The sequence below is a fragment of the Balaenoptera physalus genome, assembly GCF_965194825.1.
Source record: "Balaenoptera physalus genome assembly, chromosome: 1".
Lineage (NCBI taxonomy): Eukaryota > Metazoa > Chordata > Mammalia > Artiodactyla > Balaenopteridae > Balaenoptera > Balaenoptera physalus.
This window is the reverse complement of record NC_138882.1, coordinates 61,300,640-61,321,759: the sequence shown is the minus strand read 5'-3', so window position 1 is coordinate 61,321,759 and position 21,120 is coordinate 61,300,640. Positions and strand designations below refer to the sequence as shown.

General features: G+C 40.3%; 1 protein-coding gene and 1 long non-coding RNA gene across 2 annotated transcripts in view; one reads left to right on the top strand and one right to left on the bottom strand.

Moving 5' to 3' along the window:
- The window catches only part of FMO4 (flavin containing dimethylaniline monoxygenase 4), a 33,848-nt gene extending 32,092 nt beyond the window's left edge, over positions 1–1,756 (top strand). The window contains 1 exon segment of the mRNA XM_082438145.1: positions 2–1,756. Coding sequence (XP_082294271.1) covers positions 2–73 — 72 coding nt within the window. The 3' untranslated portion in view covers positions 74–1,756.
- Positions 1,510–21,120, bottom strand: part of LOC309649519 — a 70,892-nt gene continuing 51,281 nt past the window's right edge. Inside the window, exon 2 of the long non-coding RNA XR_014257178.1 lies at positions 1,510–5,174. This is a non-coding gene — a long non-coding RNA (uncharacterized lncRNA). The remainder of the gene's footprint in view (positions 5,175–21,120) is intronic.

Genomic DNA, 21,120 nt, shown 5'->3' with positions numbered 1-21,120 from the left:
TTTTTTGAAATTGGTGCCAGAAAAACTATGGGACAGAATTTCTCCTTACTTAATAAGTATTTGGCGAGGATAAATCTGCTTGGTTATGAGGGTTGTACCAAGTCATATTAATTCTAGTCCCAAATATCTTGTGTTTTTCACTTCTCCTTTCCATCATAACTGTTATCATCCAAGGTTAGGTCTAATCATCTCTTATCTGAATTACTGTACTATCTTTCTCTCTAGTCTCAGTATCCCCTTTTTTTGCCTCCTTTGCCTAAGCAATTATTCTAAAATAAAAAATATTGTCATTGTTTCCATCAAGATCCTGGCAGGAATAAGATAGAACTCAAATTAGGTAATTTAATATAAAGAGTATGTCAAGTGGTTTGGGCAGAGTGTAGGGAAATCATAAGTAGAATGAAATTCTCCCAGCCTAGTAACAGTGAGGTGCTTCTACCATCCGTAGGCCTAATGAGGCAAGGGGAGAAAACAATTATGAATGAGAGAGAGGGAGAGAGAGAGAGAGAGAGAGAGATTATGTAGAGAGGGCCACCTCTCAAGAACTATGACCTCCAGCTGACCAATGAAGGCAGTCCATGGTGACCCCAAAAGTACTAGGGAAATTAATTGCCGAATCTTAGGCTCTTCCCTCCCACTGATCATCTGCCCATGCTCCCCAGTGGCCTAACCCAACCAAAATTTAGAGGGCAAGGTTACTGACTATTGTGGATTTAATTGCACCCCCCCCCAACCAAAAGATATATTCAAGTCGTAACCCCTGGTATCTGTGAATGTGACCTTACTTGGAAGTAGGATCTTTGCAAATGTATATAAGTTAAGATGAGATCATACTGAAGTAGGGTGAGCTAGATCCAATATAAAAAGACGATCCTTATAAAAAGAGGATAAGACACACAGAGACACAGTCACAGTGGAGAATGCCATGTGAAGACAGGCAGAGATTGGAGTGCTGTATCTACAAACTAAGGATCGCCAAGCAAGCAAACACTGGAAGGTAAGAGAGAGGCACAGATCAGATTCTCCCTCAAAAGCTCCAGAGGGAGCAACCCTGCCAACAATTCCAGACTCCTAGCCTCCAGAACTGTGAAAGAATAAGCCACCCCCTCTGTGGTACTTTGCTATAGCAATCCTAGGTTACCAATACACCAACTGATGTTTTCCGTGGAGGTGAGCCTCCTAAGCCACAGAGCAAAGCAAAGATGATGGGGAGTGTGTAGGAAAAGGCAACCAGAAAGGATCCAGAGCAGACATGTTGCTTTCCAATGTAAAAATCCTTCAAAGTTTGTCCCTTGATTAGAGATAATAAATTCCTTAGCCTGGAAGAGGAGACTCTTCATGACCTGAGTCCCTTTGCCCAGGTCACCAGAATCCTGTCCTACAGCTACCCCTCCACTTCAAACCCTGCCATCTAGTACTACCAGACTATAGACTCTGCTGTACCTCCTCACTTTGGCACAAGCTGTTGCCTCTTCCAGCCCCTCGAATCCATACCTGACTGTCTTTCTAGAGAGACCTTGATCATCTCCCTCTGTGAAGCCTTCCCTGAATCCCCAAAGCAGAGTTGACTGCCCCTTCGTAATGATTGTGCCTCATGTACTACTCTGTCATTGTTCTATTCTTACTATAGTATAATTTTCTTTTTGTGTCTGTCTCCTAATGAATGGTGAGTTCTTGAGAGGAACCATGTCCTGTTCAGCTAAAACACGGCCTGATAAAAAGACTGCAAAATAAATATGTGATGACTGAACGGTGACCTCACTGGCTGACATTCCTTGTCTCTCCTCTTCTACCCACATTCTTTTCTTCTGCCAACTTGATAAATTACCTCAGATTACCTCAGCTCTGCAAATGAACAAGGACAGTCCACCAACATCTATTTTACAGACAGTCTATGTGGCAATCAGAATAAATACAACTAATCCATAACTGGGAGCCAGGTGTACTGGTTGAAAGTGCTAAGTCTAGAATTCAACCTGGATTATAATCCCAGCTCTGCCATTAGCTGTAAGGCCGTGGCCGAGTTACTTAGCCTCTCTGAGCCTCAAGTGTCCTCAGCTGGAAAATGAGGAGAAAAGAATAGTATCACCCACCTCAAAAGTAAACATTAAGTGAGACAATATAGGGTGTTACTTACACAGTAAATTACCTATTAACAGCTGAGGCGTCAGAGGACATTTTTAATTCTCTGAATTAAAGGATTTGAAAATGATTGCCTGTTGCCTAATCAGAGAGTATGGCCTTTGCTCTCTGTGGATTGTCTGGTAGCACTTTCCAACTAGGATCACTCTTTTGTTCTTGTGCCCCACCCCCGCCCAAACCTTGAGGTCTGTTGCCACCACCATCACTGCCACTATCACTGCACCACCCTCATGCTTCTCAGATGGACCTTTCAGGATGCAGCAAGCAAATAATAGCAAAGGAAGAATTATTCTCAATCATTAAGAGTGGATCTCCTGTCAGAAGAACCTAGGGGCAAGACGGGAATAAAGATGCAGACCTACTAGAGAACGGACTTGAGGATACAGGGAGGGGGAAGGGTAAGCTGGGACAAAGTGAGAGAGTGGCATGGACATATATACACTACCAAACGTAAAATAGATAGCTAGTGGGAAGCAGTGCATAGCACAGGGAGATCAGCTCGGTGCTTTGTGACCACTTAGAGGGGTGGGATAAGGAGGGTGGGAGGGAGGGAGATGCAAGGAGGAAGAGATATGGGGACATATGTACATGTATAACTGATTCACTTTGTTATAAAGCAGAAACTGACACACCATTGTAAAGCAATTATACTCTAATAAAGATGTTAAAAAAATAATAATAATAAAAAAAAGAGTGGACCTCCTGGGCTTCCCTGGTGGCACAGTGGTTGAGAGTCTGCCTGCCAATGCAGGGGACGCGGGTTCGAGCCCTGGTCTGGGAAGATCCCACATGCCGCGGAGCAACTGGGTCCGTGAGCCACAACTACTGAGCCTGCACGTCTGGAGCCTGTGCTCCGCAACAAGAGAGGCCGCGATAGTGAGAGGCCCGCGCACCGCGATGAAGAGTGGCCCCCACTTGCCGCAACTAGAGAAAGCCCTCGCACAGGAACGAAGACCCAACACAGCCAAAAATAAATAAATAAATAAATAAATAAATAAATAAATAAAGAGTGGACCTCCTGATATAACTTGTTGATGTGCCTCTAGGTTTTTATTGGCAACAACCTCCAGTCAGAGAAGCACCTAATTCCAAATCTTCAGAACCAACTAAAGCTGACCAACAGGAGCAGTGTTGCTGGAGGATGGAGGAAACAAGAAGTGCCCACCAAACTCAGAAGGCATCTTGAGACTGAAAAATAAGGCAGGCAGCTCCATATAATCAATGGATCAGTTTATTATAGGGTAACTTACTCACAGGGTGGGATCTGAATCAGGCAGACAACGATCCGGAAGCATTCACAGCTGCACTCCATACCACCAAGGGGCCTTTGGAACAATTTTATAGTTTACCTAGGGTTATGGGGGGGGGGGGTACGTGCTTAGATAAAGGACATGCATTCCTAAGCTAAGATTTATGAACAGGTTAACTAGTCTCATGAGCACCAGAATATGTCAGGGAAGGTTTTCATTATTGTTTGGGGACTAACGGAGCATAGAGGCCACCTGGTCCTAGTGATTATTAAATAATATCTATTAACTACAAAGCCCTTGACAACAGAGAAGTGATTCACTGCACAGTACAGTCCTGGGTAGGGTCAGTGAAAGGACAGCAGAAATTGTAAGGGCCCAAGATGACAGCAGTTCTGGCTAACAGCCATACACTTATCATATTTAAGCTATCTATACCCAAGTTCTTGAAGGAGAAAACAAAACTTAGATGTCTTTATTACCTCATTATTTTTAGTGTTGCTATCTTTTTCCATGTAGTGATCTTTAGATGAGAAATCAAAGACTCATAGAAGTTAAGTAATTTGCCCTGATTCACACAGCAAGTAGAGGCAGAACAGGGATTTGAACCCATATAGATGTAAGGCTAAAGCCCAGGCTGCCTCACTAGTTGCCTTGGGAAGCAACTCCTCTATTTGCCGCTTACCACCTCAATTTGCTTGTCGATGAAGCCCAAAGCTGGACACCTCCTCCTCCAGGAAGGCTTTGTCTTCCTGCTGTTTTCCTTCCTCTACACCTTGAATAGACTTCTAAACATTGTCCCAGTTCTCAAAGAACAAGTGATACCAGGAAAAGGCTACTGCGTAGGAATCATTTTAACTGGGAATCAAATTTTCATGGTAAATAGTTGGGGAAATATCAGGTTTTATCAAGATATCAACTTGAGGGGCTTCCCTGGTGGCACAGTGGTTGGGAATCCACCTGCCAATGCAGGGGACACAGGTTCGATCCCTGGTCTGGGAAGATCCCACATGCCGCAGAGCAACTTAACCTGTGTGCCACAGCTACTGAGCCTGCGTTCTAGAGTCCACGAGCCACAACTACTGAGCCTGTGTGCCACAACTACTGAAGTCCACGTGCCTAGAGCCCATGCTCCACAACAAGAGAAGCCACCGCAATGAGAAGCCCGCGCACCGCAACAAAGAGTAGATCCCGCTCGCCGCAACTAGAGAAAGCCTGCACGCAGCAACGAAGACCCGACGCAGCCAAAAATAAATAAATAAATTTATAAAAAAGAAAAAAGATATCAACTTGAGAAATGAAATAGATTATGAAAGTGTTTGCTTTGTCTTTTATTGAAACTTTAATTATAATTGCAACTATGTACGAATGGGAATTACCTCATTATCTGAAAATTTACATAACAGCAAATAAAACATCCTCCACCTCATACATTCTCATAACAGTGTACATGGAATTTAATTTCAGGAATCCTCAAATCCTGATAGTGGAGATACTGGGATCTGCTTTAAGAAACTCAGCCCAGCTCTAGTCTGACCATTCCCGATCAAGTATTTCTGATCAGATCTCACACACAGGGAAGGACCGACCAATCAAGTGACTGACCTGTTGTGCTGCAGTTCAATGGGAGAGGTTGGAAAATCCAGCTAGGGCTCTGACTTGGGCCTTTAAAATGGTCATGGTTCCAGGTGACGCTGAAAGAGTCTCCCTCAGAAGGGGCAGTGCGGATTCTCTCCATCTCCTCGGTTGAGAATGAAACACAGGTCCCAAGGATGATTCATAATCCTATAACATTTAGAAATATTATTAAAGTTATTTTATCTTCTATCACTTATCATATAATTCAGTTTTTAAACATAAAATTATAATTTAAATGAAAACTACAGTATTGAGAAGCATTATGAGGCAAACCACATTTCACAAGTTCTTTCAAGGAAATTAAAAATAAACCAGCTATAAAAGTCTCTTGTTCAACAATAAAATGTGTTCAAAGCTCAGCATTACAATTAGATACTTCTGTTATGCAATTTCTGAAGATTTATCTCTCCAAAAGGAAATCTTTCAAGTGAACGGGGGAAGTCACTTTTAAAAAAGGACTAAGCTTCAGAGATTGCATTTTCTAGTTGAATAACAGTATGTACATATAATAACTTAAGATGAAATAAATAAGCTCAAAAACATTATTTTCTTGGACTCTTCTTATGCATACAAGTTCTAACACCCTCTCCACATTGAGCTCACTATAGCTCTTCAAGCCAACTCTTTGAGTCTCCATGGGAGTAGTAATCAAAGCACCTACCATTCACTCTGTAGGACAGAAACAGAACTATAGTCACACCCACACATCCATTACACTCATTTGACCTCACTTTACTTGTACCAGGCAATCTGGCCTCCCTCAGCCACCCTCAGTTAACTTACAGGTACCTGGCAGGTGAAAAACAGGCAAAAAATCAGATGGAATGGTTCACTGGCAGCAGCCAAAACAATAACAGACAAAAGCAGAAAAGAGGAGCAACCAAGAAGGAAGACAAAGAAGGCAGGAGCTCCAACCAGAACAGCAGAGTTCTCTAGAGTGGTGTGGGAGAATTAAACCACTCCCAATAACCTTTATTGGCATTTTTGGAAATTTTGAGTTTTATTTTATTTATTTTTTTATACAGCAGGTTCTCATTAGTTATCCATTTTATACATATTAGTGTAAACATGTCAATCCCAATCTCCCAATTCATCCCACCAAAACCACCACCCCCCCCCCACTTTCCCCCCTTGGTGTCCATATGCTTGTTCTCTACATCTGTGTCTCTATTTCTGCCCTGCAAACCAGTTCATCTGTACCATTTTTCTAGATTGCACATATATGCATTAATATAAAATATTCGTTTTTCTCTTTCTGACTTACTTCACTCTGTATGACAGTCTCTAGATCCATCCACGTCTCTACAAATGACCCAATTTTGTTCCTTTTTATGGCTGAGTAATATTCCATTGTGTATATGTACCACAACTTCTTTATCCATTCGTCGGTCGATGGGCATTTAGGTTGCTTCCGTGACCTGGCTATTGTAAATAGTGCTGCAATGAACAGTGGGGTGCATGTGTCTTTTTGAATTATGGTTTTCTCTGGGTATATGCCCAGTAGTGGGATTGCTGGGTCATATGGTAATTCTATTTTTAGTTTTTTAAGGAACCTCCATACTGTTCTCCATAGTGGCTGTATCAATTTGCATTCCCACCAACAGAGCAAGAGGGTTCCCTTTTCTCCACACCCTCTCCAGCATTTGTTGTTTGTAGATTTTCTGATGATGCCCATTCTAACTGGTGTGAGGTGATACCTCTTTGTTGTTTTGATTTGCATTTCTCTAATAATTAGTGATGTTGAGCAGCTTTTCATGTGCTTCTTGCCATCTCTATGTCTTCTTTGGAGAAGTGTCTATTTAGGTCTTCTGCCCATTTTTTGATTGGGTTGTTTGTTTTTTTAATATTGAGCTGCATGAGCTGTTTATATATTTTGGAAACTAATCCTTTGTCCATTGATTCCTTTGCAAATATTTTCTCCCATTCTGAGGGTTGTCTTTTTGTCTTGTTTGTAGTTTCCTTTGCTTTGCAAAAGGTTTTAAGTTTCATTAGGTCCCATTTGTTTATTTTTGTTTTCATTTCCATTACTCTAGGAGGTGGGTCACAAAAGATCTTGCCGTGATTTATGTCAAAGAGTATTCTTCCTATGTTTTCCTCTAAGAGTTTTATAGTGTCCATTCTCATATTTAGTTGCTAATCCATTTTTAGTTTATTTTTGTGTATGGTGTTAGAGAGTGTTCTAATTTCATTCTTTTCCATGTAGCTGTCCAGTTTTCCCAGCACCGTTTATTGAAGAGACTGTCTTTTCTCCATTGTATATCCTTGCCTCCTTTGTCATAGATTAGTTGACCATAGGTGCATGGCTTTATCTCTGGGCTTTCTATCCTGTTCCATTGATCTACATTTCTCTTTCAGTGCCAGTACCATATTGTCTTGATTACTGTAGCTTTGTAGTATAGTCTGAAGTCAGGGAGTCTGATTCCTCCAGCTCTGTTTATTTCCCTCAAGACTGCTTGGGCTATTTGGGGTCTTTTGTGTCACCATACAAATTTTAAGATTTTTTGTTCTAGTTCTGTAAAAAATGCCACTGGTAATTTAATAGGGATTGCACTGAATCTGTAGATTGCTTTGGGGAGTATAGTCATTTTCACAATATTGACTCTTCCAATCCAAGAACGTGGTATATCTCTCCATCTGTTTGTGTCATCTTTGATTTCTTTCATCAGTGTCTTATCGTTTTCTGAATACAGGGCTTTTACCTCCTTAGGTAGGTTTATTCCTAGGTAGTTCCTTCCTTTTGTTGCAATGGTGAATGGAATTGTTTCCTTAATTTCTCTTTTGGGTATTTCGTTGTTAGTGTATAGGAATGCAAGAGATTTCTCTGCACTAATTTTGTATCCTGCAACTTTACCAAATTCATTGATTAGCTCTAGTAGTTTTCTGGTGGCATCTTTAGGATTCTCTATGAATAGTATCATGTCATCTGCAAACAGTGACAGTTTTACTTCTTCTTTTCCAATTTGTATTCCTTTTATTTCTTTTTCTTCTCTGATTGCCATGGCTAGGACTTCCAAAACTATGTTGAATAAGAGTGGTGAGAGTGGACATCCTTGTCTTGTTCCTGATCTTAGAGGAAATGTTTTCAGTTTTTCACCCTTGAGAATGATGTTTGCTGTGGGTTTGTCATATATGACCTTTATTATGTTCAGGTAGGTTCCTTCTATGCCCACTTTCTGGAGAGTTTTTATCATAAATGGGTGTTGAATTTTGTCAAAAGCTTTTTCTGCATCTTTTGAGATTATCTTCTGTTAATATGGTGTATCACATTGATTGATTTGCATATATTGAAGAATCCTTGCATCCCTGGGACAAATCCCACTTGATCATGGTATATGATCCTTTTAATGTGTTGTTGGATTCTGTCTGCTAATGTTTTGTTGAGGATTTTTCCATCTATATTCATGAGTGATATTGGTCTGTAATTTTCTTTTTTTGTAGTATCTTTGTCTGGTTTTGGTATCAGGTGATGGTGGTCTCATAGAATGAGTTTGGAAGAGTTCCTTCCTCTGCAACTGTTTTGAAGAGTTTGAGAAAGATGGGTGTTACCTCTTCTCTAAATGTTTGATAGAATTCACCTGTGAAGCCATCTGGTCCTGGACTTTTGTTTGTTGGAAGATTTCTAATCCCAGTTTCAATTTCATTACTTGTGATTGGTCTGTTCATATTTTCTATTTCTTCCTGGTTCAGTCTTGGAAGGTTATACCTTTCTAAGAATTTGTCCATTTCTTCCAGGTTGTCATAGTGTTGCTTGTAGTAGTCTCTTATGATGCTCTGTATTTCTGCGGTGTAACTTCTCCTTTTTCATTTCTAATTTTATTGATTTGAGTCCTCTCCCTCTTTTTCTTGATGAGTCTGGCTAAATGTTTATCAGTTTTGTTTATCTTCTCAAAGAACCAGCTTTTAATTTTATTGATCTTTGCTATTGTTTTCTTTGTTTCTATTTCAATTATTTCTGCTCTGATCTTTATGATTTCTTTCCTTCTACTAACTTTGGGTTTTATTTGTTCTTCTTTCTCTAGTTCCTTTAGGTGTAAGATTAGATTATTTGAGATTTTTCTTGTTTCTTGAGGTAGGCTTGTATTGCTATAAACTTCTCTCTTAGAACTGCTTTTGCTGCATCCCATAGGTTTTGGATCGTCGTGTATTCATTGTAATTTGTCTCTAGGTATTTTTTGATTTCCTCTTTGATTTCTTCAATGATCTCTTGGCTATTTAGTAACATGTTATTTAGTATCCATGTGTTTGTGTTTTTTACATTTTTTTCCCTGTAATCTCATAGTGTTGTGGTCGGAAAAGATGCTTGATATGATTTCAATTTTCTTAAACTTACTGAGGCTTGATTTGTGACCCAAGATGTGATCTATCCTGGGAAATGTTCCATGTGCATTTGAGAAGAAAGTGAAATCTGCTGTTTTTGGATGGAATGTCCTATAAATATCAATTAAATCTATCTGGTCTATTGTGTCATTAAAAGCTTGTGTTTTCTTATTAATTTTCTGTCTGGATGATCTGTCCATTGGTGTAAGTGAGGTGTTAAATTCCCCCACTATTATTGTGTTACTGTTGATTTCCTCTTTTATAGCTGTTAGCAGTTGCCTTATGTATTGAGGTGCTCCTATGTTGGGTGCATATATATTTATAATTGTTGTATCTTCTTCTTGGATTGATCCCTTGATCATTCTGTAGTGTCCTTCCTTGTCTCTTGTAACATTCTTTGTTTTAAAGTCTATTTTATCTGATATGAGTATTGCTACTCCAGCTTTCTTTTGATTTCCATTTGCATGGAGTATCTTTTTCCATCCCCTCACTTTCAGTCTGTATGTGTCCCTAGGTCTGAAGTGGGTCTCTTGTAGACAGCATGTATATGGGTCTTGTTTTTGTATCTGTTCAGCGAGCCTGTGTCTTTTGGTTGGAACATTTAATCCATTCACGTTTTAGGTAATTATTGATATGTATGTTCCTATTACCATTTTCTTAATTGTTTAGGGTTTGTTTTTGTAGGTCCTTTTCTTCTCTTGTGTTTCCCCCTTAGAGAAGTTCCTTTAGCATTTGTTGTAGAGCTGGTTTGGTGGTGCTGAATTCTCTTAGCTTTTGCCTGTCTGTAAAACTTTTGATTTCTCCATTGAATCTGAATGAGATTCTTGCCGGGTAGAGTAATCTTGGTTGTAGGTTCTTCCCTTTCATGACTTTAAGTATATCATGCCACTCCCCTCTGGCTTGTAGAGTTTCTGCTGAGAAATCAGCTGTTAACCTTATGGGAGTTCCCTTGCATGTTATTTGTCATTCTTCCCTTGCTGCTTTCAATAATTTTTCTTTGTCTTTAATTTTTGCCAGTTTGATTAGTATGTGTCTCAGTGTGTTTCTCCTTGGGTTTATCCTGAATAGGACTCTCTGCGCTTCCTAGACTTGAGTGGCTATTTCCTTTCCCATGTTAGGGAAGTTTTTGACTATAATGTCTTCAAATATTTTCTCAGGTCCTTTCTCTCTCTCTTCTCCTTCTGGGGCCCCTGTAATGCGAATGTTGTTGTGTTTAATGTTGTCCCAGATGTCTCTTAGGCTGTCTTCATTTGTTTTCAGTCTTTTTTCTTTATTCTGTTCTGCAGCAGTGAATTCCACCATTCTGTCTTCCAGGTCACTTATCCATTCTTCTGCCTCAGTTATTCTGCTATTGATTCCTTCTAGTGTATTTTTCATTTCAGTTATTGTATAATTCGTCTCTGTTTGTTTGTTCTTTAATTCTTCTAGGTGTTTGTTCTTTAATTCTTCTAGGTCTTTGTTAAACATTTCTTGCATGTTCTCGATCTTTGCCTCCATTCTTTTTCCAAGGTCCTGGGTCATCTTCACTATCATTATTCTGAATTCTTTTTCTGGAAGTTTGCCTATCTCCACTTCATTTAGTTTTTTTTCTGGGGTTTTATTTTGTTCCTTCATCTGATACAAAGTCCTCTGCCTTTTCATTTTGTCTACCTTTCTGTGAATGTCCACTCCCAATAAACTTTGAGAACACCACTAACTTGAAAGACAGAAAACCAGTCAACCACAGTAACACAGCTTTCTGGGTCCAATCAGCCAATGGTGCCCGAGTCTCTCCAGCAGTGGTTTGGGAGGAACACACTGAATTACAGCCTGGATTGTACTCAAGCCTAAATCACCTTTTTTTTTCTTTTTTCTTTGGTTGGGGGGTGTTTTGTTTTGGTTTTTGGCCTTGCTGCATGGCTTGTGGGATGTTAGTTCCCTGACCAGGGGTCAAACCCTGGCCCTGGCAGTGAAAGCACTGAGTCCTAACCACTGGGCTGTCAAGGAATTCCTGGATTAAATCATCTTTTGCCTTTTGAGAGGAAATTTGGTTTCTGGAAGCAAGTAAAAATCATTTAGAACTCAATATGGGTGTATGAGATGTAAAGACAAACTGAGAAATTTCATTTTGATTGAAAACAAAACATGATATAAATAATGAATCTGATTTGCTTTTGTTATTCCGAACAATGTGTCTGAAAAATGGAGAAAGAGCAAAAGAATGAAGAATGAAAACCTAAAAAGTGACCAGAACAGGAAGCTTTTATACTTCTTAGACAAAGAAAAAATAAATTTGTGAAGAGTTGACAAGGCAGAGGGGTTTGGGCTAGGGGTAGTAAATGGTGAAAAAGTAACCAGGAAGACAAGGGTTAGTTTGACATGGTTTGTAAGGTTTCTCAGCCCCAAATTTCCTATTTATGGTGATAAGAACGTCTTCCTTCCTCCTGGTACAGGGAGGGTACCTTTCACATGGAAGTTTTATGATCTGTTTCAGGGGAGAACTTGGGGTTGGGGGGTGTCATAGTGACTTTCCTGCTCCTGCTGTTGTCTCAAACTCTTTCAGCTTAAGATATTCAATATGCCAAGGTGCCATATTTTGGGGTAGCGTGCCCTGAACTCTGTCATCACATTTTGTGCCACGCATTAGTTAGAACACCACAGGTACACAGGATAGAATGAAAGTTTCCTGCTCACACTTCTTAAGAAAAATCACACAAAACACAGTAATGAGGCCAAGATGATACCTGCCTGCCCTTTCACTGTCACACTGAAGCATTGTTTAACAATCCTCTCAAGGATTATTTTATTTTCTAAAAGAAGTTACCATTTCCTGAATTTTCTATTTACTATTTCTTTAATATTTCTTTATTATTTTATTATTATTTTTTTTATTTTGGCTGCACCAGGTCTTAGTTGCAGCATGCGGGCTTCTTAGTTGTGACCTGTGGGATCTAGTTCCCTCACCAGGGATCGAATCTGGGCCCCCTGCATTGGAAGGTGAAGTCTTAACCACTGGACCACCAGGGAAGTCCCCTTGATTTACTGTTAATTAGGGACTCAGATTCTGTGAAGTTATGTTAACTTATAGATTTATGTCCAATAAAGTTACAAATGATTTCTCTCTAGTAGAAGAGATAATCCCAAAGGTTGTAGTCTAATGCCCTGTTAAACATGAATCAGTTTTGTTTCTAACCTAGATAATTTATTCTAACCATTCTTTATTAAACTGCCTATAAATACTCAGTTCCTTAAATGCTCTTTGAACCGGCTTTACATACTGATTCCCTCACTAATTAATGAGATGATTAAATCTTTGACATGGGTTCAGTTTATGTTTGCAAAAAAGAGTTATGTTTTTAACTTCTGAAAATCACACTTTCACACTCTAGAAGTGAGTGAACCATTTACAAGAACTCATCTAAATAAGTCTTTTTCACAGTGAAATCTGGTAAGAAGTGCTTTCTTGGCACCTGCTACTGCTTAAGTCGTGAGCAGCATGATATGAGGGAAAGGACGTGGACTTCAAAGCCAGATAGACCTGGGTTCAAATATGAACATGTCCACGTTCTAGCTCAACAATCTGGGGAAATTCACTCTTTTTCTCTAAGTTCTACTCTATGTCCATGAAATGAGAATAAATATTTCCTCTACAAAAGGTTATTGTGAGTGTTAAATAAAATAATACATCCAGCATTTAATATAGTGTCTGGGTCCTAGTAGGTGATTAGTATATACATAACCTTCCCCTTCTCCCAAGGGGATGCTGGCAAATGTCTAAAGAAAGTGCAGTGTTTGTAGATTCTCACAGTGTAAACACCTCCACCATGGCGATTTCAACCCATCAATCTGAACACAGAATTGGAAATATACATCCAATTGCCCCTCGTACCCCTGTTCTCCACCTCTGTAATTCCTCCTCCTCTTTCATAGCTCAACTCAAACACCTCTTCATCAGGGGAGATGCCCTGATCCCCAGGTTAGGTCAAGTCTCCTATTATTTTTTCTTATAGTATTGTGTGCCTTTGCTTCAGAACCCTTCTCACAATTTGTAATTACACATTTATAACCATTAGTTAATTAACCTTTATCACATCCATTAGAGTGTAAGTGCCAGAAAGACAGATACCATATCTATTTTGCCCTCCATTATGTCCCCAGCACCTAGCTCAAATCTGGTACAAAAAAAGGGGCTCAATAAATATATGTTGAATTAATCAAGCAACCAAACAACTGAAGATGGATAGGTGGATGGGTGGATAGACGGATGAATGGAACTGAATTTTTGTCCCTCGTCCAAATTGTACATAGTTACTTCCCCTCTAATTGGTGCTTAGCCCCCCTCTGAATACTTTTGCACAAAGTTGCTCAAATCAGTCCTCTTGGGAAGTAAAGCATTTTCTGATGGTTAGAGAGCCGCAGTATGGTGGCAAACTTCCTGAATGGCAGTCATCTGACTACCTAACACTTCTGTAATTGAGACAGTTCTCCAGAGTCCACTTTGGAACTTGTGTCCACATCCAATTTCCTTCTCTTCTGCATATGTTTCCATAAAAAGAAAAAATTAATAAATAGAAACCTCAGTTAAATAGATTTGGGAAACCAGGAAGGGGAGCTCTCTTGTCCTTAGCAGAGCCCAACAGGAAGAAGAAAGACTCTTCTTTCCTGGTAAGGACTCAGCCAATGAAAAGCCATGGACTCTTTTTTACTAAAGCCCTCCCAGCTTCCTTTTCCCCACTATAAAAGTGTTCTCCTTCCCTTGCCATGTGGGGACTTTCACATGGCTTGCCATGGTTGCAGACCCGGAATTGCCATTTTCTGCTGACCCCAACAAACTCATCTTTGCTGGAGAAGTATCTGGCAGTCTATTTGCTTTAGGTCAACCTTTCTTACCACTGCTCATACATAATGCCTTCTATCCAAGTTTCAGATTAAGATCAACATTTACTCAGCTTGACTCTTCTAGAGAAATAATTTTCATTCATAACTAGAAGTATTTTTCCATATTCAGAATTATCTTCTCCACTATTCAAAGGCAGCTTGGTTAAACTAAGTAGACTATCCCTCAAGAAAAGAAACATCCATTCTGAAGTATTTTCTAGTATGTTGTATAAAAAATAAGTCTTATTAAAACTTCTGGTTAAACATGGCAGATAGAACACGTGATTATTTTTATTTAATCTCTTTAAAACGACAGTAAAGGGGGAAAAAGACAACAACAGATGGGCAATGTCATCACATTTTCAGTAGATAAAAAGCATGTGGAAGGTAAGTAACTGGCTAACAAAGTAGAGAGAGTTTACAGCCTAAATTAACATAGACATAAATATCATAAAAAGCCACAGAACCTTAGGAAAGCTCAGGATCTAGAGGCATCCAGCATGGCAAAGGGCAGGGATGGGGCAAGTAGATAAAACCGGGAGAGTTAAAGTCTCCATTCTGAAGGATGAGCCGCAGATCCCTTCTCCCTGCCCTGCATCCAGAATATCAGCAGCCAGGCATAAGAGTGGCACTTCTCTGGAAAATCTGATTGGCTCTAGAGAAAAACTTCTGGATTCTAACTTTTAGGGGACCCCAGCAAAAAAAGTGGAGAGCCTAAAATCCCAGCCTGATTATGTCATGATCAATCCCACTGGCAGAAAAGTGCTGCACAAGCATACAAAGTCACAAATCAACAGTTTGGTACTGTGCTCTGAAATGTGAACAAAAAGACAAGGATCAACATACGTTTCAGGAAATCATCTCATACAGAACGCAGAGACCAAAACAAACACAGAAGAAAAGAAGTTGGAGGAATAAAAATAATGCGTGAATTAACATCCAAAGAATTATAATTCAGGGAATTAACATCAAAAGAATTATAATCCAGTGGTCAGGACTCGGTGCTCTCACTGCTGAGGGCATGGGTTCAATCCCTGGTCAGGGAACGAACATCCCACAAGCCTCACGGCACAGCCAAAAACAAACAAAAAAACAAACAAAAAAGAATTATAATTCATGTCCTCTGAGAGATAAAAGATAGTGTTGGGCCCATAAAACAAGAACAGAATATTACTGTAGGAGGAACAATAGAACAAGAAGGAGCTTGTAGAAATCAAAAAAAAAAAAAATGAATGGAAGATAAACTTCAGGAATTCTCACAGAAAGTGGGACCAAAAAATAAAATGATGGGCTTCCCTGGTGGCGCAGTGGTTGAGAATCTGTCTGCCAATGCAGGGGACACGGGTTCGAGCCCTGGTCTGGGAAGATCCCACATGCAGCGGAGCAACTAGGCCCGTGAGCCACAATTACTGAGCCTGCGTGTCTGGAGCCCATGCTCCGCAACAAGAGGGGCCACGATAGTGAGAGGCCCGTGCACCGCGATGAAGAGTGGCCCCCGCTTGCCGCAACTAGAGAAAGCCCTTGCACAGAAACAAAGACCCAACACAGCCAAAAATAAAAATAAATAAATAAATAAATAACAAAAAATAAAATGATGGACAATACCAAAGCAAAGAAAATTTAAGGACCCATCTAGGAAATTTAACATCTGAATAACAGGACTTTCAGAAGAAGAGAGTAAGCATGATAAAATTATTGTAGGGAAGCAAAATTTGCCACCCCAAAATGTATCTCTTTGGCATGAGGATTATTTTAGGTTGATTATTTTTAAGAAACAGAAGTCTCAGGAAGTCTTTCTTTTTACCTCCCCCTTAGTTGCCTAAAGAATAGATATAGGGTCTGTTCCTGGAATAGTGCTATTACCAGAGATGTCTACAAAAAATATGGGCTAGGTGTGCTAGGGGAGACTTGGCAGGACCTAGAGATCAGAGGCCACTCTGTGTCCCAGTGTCTCTGTATGGCCCAGCAAACACCTGTTTACTGAACATTTTCTTTTCCATCTCCATGTGAATTGCCTTCCTCCCCTTTAAAGTCCCAAACTACTACCCCAAAATCCTGTTTGGTCTTCAGCTGAAGATGGTATTTAATGTGAGGCCTTCGGCCATTTTGGTGAGTTACTCAGTTTTCCTGGGTCTCTCCCATGTATATGTTATTAAACTTTTGTTTGATTTTCTTCTGTTAATCTGTCTCATGTCAGTTTAATTCTCAGACCAGCCAGGAGAACCTAAAGGAGTAGAGGAAATGCATGCCTCCCTCCGCCAACCGAAGACTCAGTGGAAATGCCCACTGAGCGTGCAGCACAATGAATGAAAAAAGCCTCAAAGTGAGGCATGGTGAAGTTGTTTTAGACACGTGAGGTTTGAGCAGCTGTTACAAACACCAGTGAAAATATCCCATAAATAGTTCGATACAGGAGTCCAGAGCTCAGGGAAGAAGTCAGGGTTGTGATGAAAACTGGAATGCATTAGCTTGTAAAAACTATTTGAAAGGGCTTCCCTGGTGGCGCAGTGGTTGAGAATCTGCCTGTCAATGCAGGGGACACGGGTTCGAGCCCTGGTTTGGGAGGATCCCGCATGCCTTAGAGCAACTGGGCCCGTGAGCCACAATTGCTGAGCCTGCGCGTCTGGAGCCTGTGCTCCGCAGCAGGAGAGGCCGCGATGGTGAGAGACCCGCGCACCGCGATGAAGAGTGGCCCCCGCTTGCCGCAGCTGGAGAGGGCCCTCGCACGGAAGCGAAGACCCAACACAGCCATAAATAAATAATTAAATAAATTTTTAAATGGTCCACGTCAAGAAAATATTTAAAAAACAAAACAAAACTATTTGAAGCCAAAACATTGAATAAAATAACCTACGGAGAGTTCAATAGAAAAGGAGAGAGGGGGGACTTCCCCGGTGGTGCAGTGGTTGAGAATCCGCCGGCCAGTGCAGGGGACAAGGGTTCAATCCCTGGTCCGGGAAGATCCCACATGCCGTGGAGCAACTAAGCCCTTGAGCCACAACTACTGAGCCTGTGCTCTAGAGCCCACGTCCCACAACTACTGAAGCCCGCGTGTGAGCACGTGCTCCACAACAAGAGAAGCCACCGCAGTGAGAAGCCCGCGCACCACACCAAAGAGTAGCCACCCCCCCACCCCCGCTCACCGCAACTAGAGAAAGCCCGCGTAGCCAAAAATTAATTAATTAATTAATTAATTAATTTTAAAAAAGAAAAAGAAAAAGGAGAGAGGGGAAAAGGAGAAACAGAAAAGAGAGAAGGGAAGAGACTAGGGCTCAGAGCAGAGTCCTGCAGAGGAGATAAATGCTATGTCTCAGGGAACCAGAGAAAAGAGTACTTCAGAAGGTGAACAAGATCAACTGTATCAAAGGCAACCAGGATGGAGGGAAATAGGAGTACAGAGGAGATTTGATTGTTGGATTTACTGAGTTGGAGAGCACAAGTGACCTTAGTAAGAAGTGCACACCTTTTAGAAGCATTAATTTTTTCAAGGAGTATAGTGGGATAGAGAAAGATGTGGGATATTAATAATTTAAGTGCCAAATAATGTAAAACACTGTTTTAGTATTAAAATAAATGTGGACAATTTATGGAACAGAATACAGTATTTGCATTAATTTTTGAGATAAATCAGGAGACTTCAAAGAAATTGGGCCATGTGAGGGCTTTGCTGCCATATGTTCCTTCTCTCCCAAACTTCACAGTAGTATTTTGCTCAGCGCCCAGGGCTGCCCAGACTTAGTAATATTAAAGTATTAATATTATACTTCTGTGGGAAACTTTGAGAAGTCCCACCCAAAACATGAATACATTAACAAAGAGCTCCCCCTTGTGACTCAATTTTTAGAGAAGCCTTCAAAAGCCACACTGCTATATTTAAAATAGATAACCAACAAGGACCTACTGTATAGCACAGGGAATGCTGCTCAATATTCTGTAATAACCTAAATGGGAAAAGAATTTGAGAATGAATAGATACATATATATTTATAACTGAATCATTTGCTGTACACCTGAAACTAACACAACATTGTTAATCAACTATGCTCCAATATAAAATAAAAATTCAAAAAAAAAAAAAAAGAAAAGAATGTTTGGGGTGAAATATAAAAAAGTCACATCTTTGGAAAAGACCAAAAAAAGCCACCCTTCGGGAGACAAGATTGATAAACAAGCTGGATCACATTTGATGAATCCTCATGCAGCACTGATGGGTCCAACTCACATACTGCTAATCTTGGGCAGCCTCCTGTCACCACTGTAGGCTGTATTAATGTCTGCTAAGTATTTGAGGAAATTTTCCCGTAGAGCTTTCTGAGAAGTCACTTACTATGTTTACATTCAATTAAATGAATCGTATGCCTGTTTTTCAGTGGGGGTCACAACAATGAAGGCATTGGACTAGATCAGTGGTTTTTAACTTCGTTGTTATCTACTTCAGGGGATCAAAGATAATTGAGTGGGAGGAAAAAACTAAAGCATGGCTTCCCCTCAACCCAACCCACACTGCTGCTTTTTTATCTGTTTTACATATTGGGGTACCCACTAATATTTTATTGAGGGAAAATTATACCCTGCTAAAAATTTAGAGGCCAGTCATTCCTACTAACTCTAATAGAAGAGGATTCTATGTGTAAATGTTATACTCGGTCATGTCACTCTCATCCCTGGTTCTGCATCCAAGTGGAGATGCCCAGGAGGTAGCTGGATATTCAGGTCTGAAGCGCCTGAAGGACAGTGGGTTCTCATAAAAAAACAAGGGCTGGATAATATAGAACACTGCATTTCTGTGATAAATTCAGGAGGAGCACTTCTTATAATGTTGCTCTGTGTATTAAATGATGTTATACGTCACTAAAAGCAATTTTAGGAGGGACCAAAATAGCCAAGTACGAGTAAGCAGGTATCTGATATTCTGGAAGGACTACATATCCTTTAGAAATCTTCCCTGAATATTATTCCTCTCAGATGAGCTTTTGGCAATGGTTCAGCTCCCTACACATACATGGCCAATTAAGGGAGTATCTCTCTGCACTTTGACAGTCAATTTTGCCAAAGTATATAGAAACATTTGCACAACTATGAGGACTCAAACCTCTATACTATAGAGCTTGCCTGCAATAACTTTAGCCTGAAAAAAATCCTATGCTTCAATATAAAATGAAAATGTTACCAATTGCCCAACTGGTAAAAAGAAAACTCAATGAAATATTTTAATTTTAATTTTAGCAGTGCACTTTGCAGTGAACCCTTCAAGATATTATAGTTGAAATATGTAATCTTGAGTAATTAAATGAATTAATCTGCTTGTTTATTTTATTTTATTTTTAAAGAATTGGCTTTTTTATTATTTTTTCATTTGTTTTTGGCTGTGTTGGGTCTTCGCTGCTGCACGCGAGCTTTCTCTAGCTGCGGCGAGCAGGGACTACTCTTCGTTGCGGTGCACGTGCTTCTCTTGTTGTGGAGCACGGCCTCCAGGCGTGAGGGCTTCAGTAGTTGTGGCACACAGGCTTAGTTGCTCCACGGCATGCGGGATCTTCCCGGACCAGGGCTCGAACCCGTGTCCCCTGCATTGGCAGGCGGATTCTTAACCACTGAGCCACCATGGAAGTCCCTGCTTGTTTATTTTATATAAATCAATTTAACATTAGAGCATACTTCCTGAAAATGATATATAAAATAGGTATAGTGCCTGCTCTTTTAGAGCTTACATTCAAGTGGAAAGATAGAAATTAAATCATCACAAGTAAATATGTGATTACAGACTGAAAAATGCTTTGAAGGAGCAGTCTAGTAAGAGAGAATGACAGAGTGACCTAATTTAAACTGTGAAGGGATTTTATCAGGGAATCTCTCTGAGGAAGTGACATTTAAACTAAGATGTAAAAGATTAGTAAAAGCTCTCCAGCTAGAGTGGAAGACTAAAGGTATCTCAGGCAGAGGACAGCAGTAGGAAGTCCTTGAGGCAGAAGATAGTACAGCACTGCTGGAAATCAGTGAGCAAGGTAACTGGGCAGGGAGGCAAAACCAAACAAGCCAAATAAAGCAAGACCTTATAGGCCATGGGAAGGGTGTCTGCTTTTACCAAGATAATTGTTGTAAACAAAAAGTACCACAAAGGTTTTCTTAACAGCCTTATTAAGGTATAATTGACCTACCATACAATTAATCCATTGTAAGCCTACAGTTTGATGAGTTTTATTACATTTATACAGTTGTGCAGTGGTCATTACAATCACCCAAAAAGTTCATTTGTGCCCATTTGCACCTATTTGTTCCCACCCCTACATGAGACAACAATGAATCTGATGTTGTTACTGAACCTAAATTTTGCACAGCAAAGCCAATCTACTGACGCAGGATTGTGGTGAAGGAAAGCACAACGTTATTGCAGGGGACCGAGCAAGGAGGGGCTTTTGTACCCAGGAGGGTCCCAAAGGGTCCTGCTCAGTTTCAATGTCTGTCTCCACAGTTCTCTCTTCTTTAGAAATTTCATAAAAATAGAATCATATACTATATAGACTTTTGTGTCTGGCTTGTTTCATTTAGCACAATGTTCTTGAGATTCATCAATGTCATTGTAGTTTTGAAACAGGAAGGAAGGGTCACGGGACAACCTTTAAAAGAATGACATAGCCCGAGGACACGACATAAACTCATTAGAACCAAATAGGTCCAAGACGGCAGATGAGTCAACTTCCACTAGACCTTGAGCCTCAGTACACACTCATTGTAACACATCAGCAAGCTAAATGACTCACCCACAGGTGCTATGACAGTTCCAAGGCCAACCACAAAGGTCAAAAAGTGGGTGGTGGCCCAATTCCTGGAAATCCCCGTCCCTTCCCCAAAATAGCTGGAACACTCCTCCCACTCATTAGCCTATGAAATTACCCACCCCTATAAAAACTGACAACCCCGT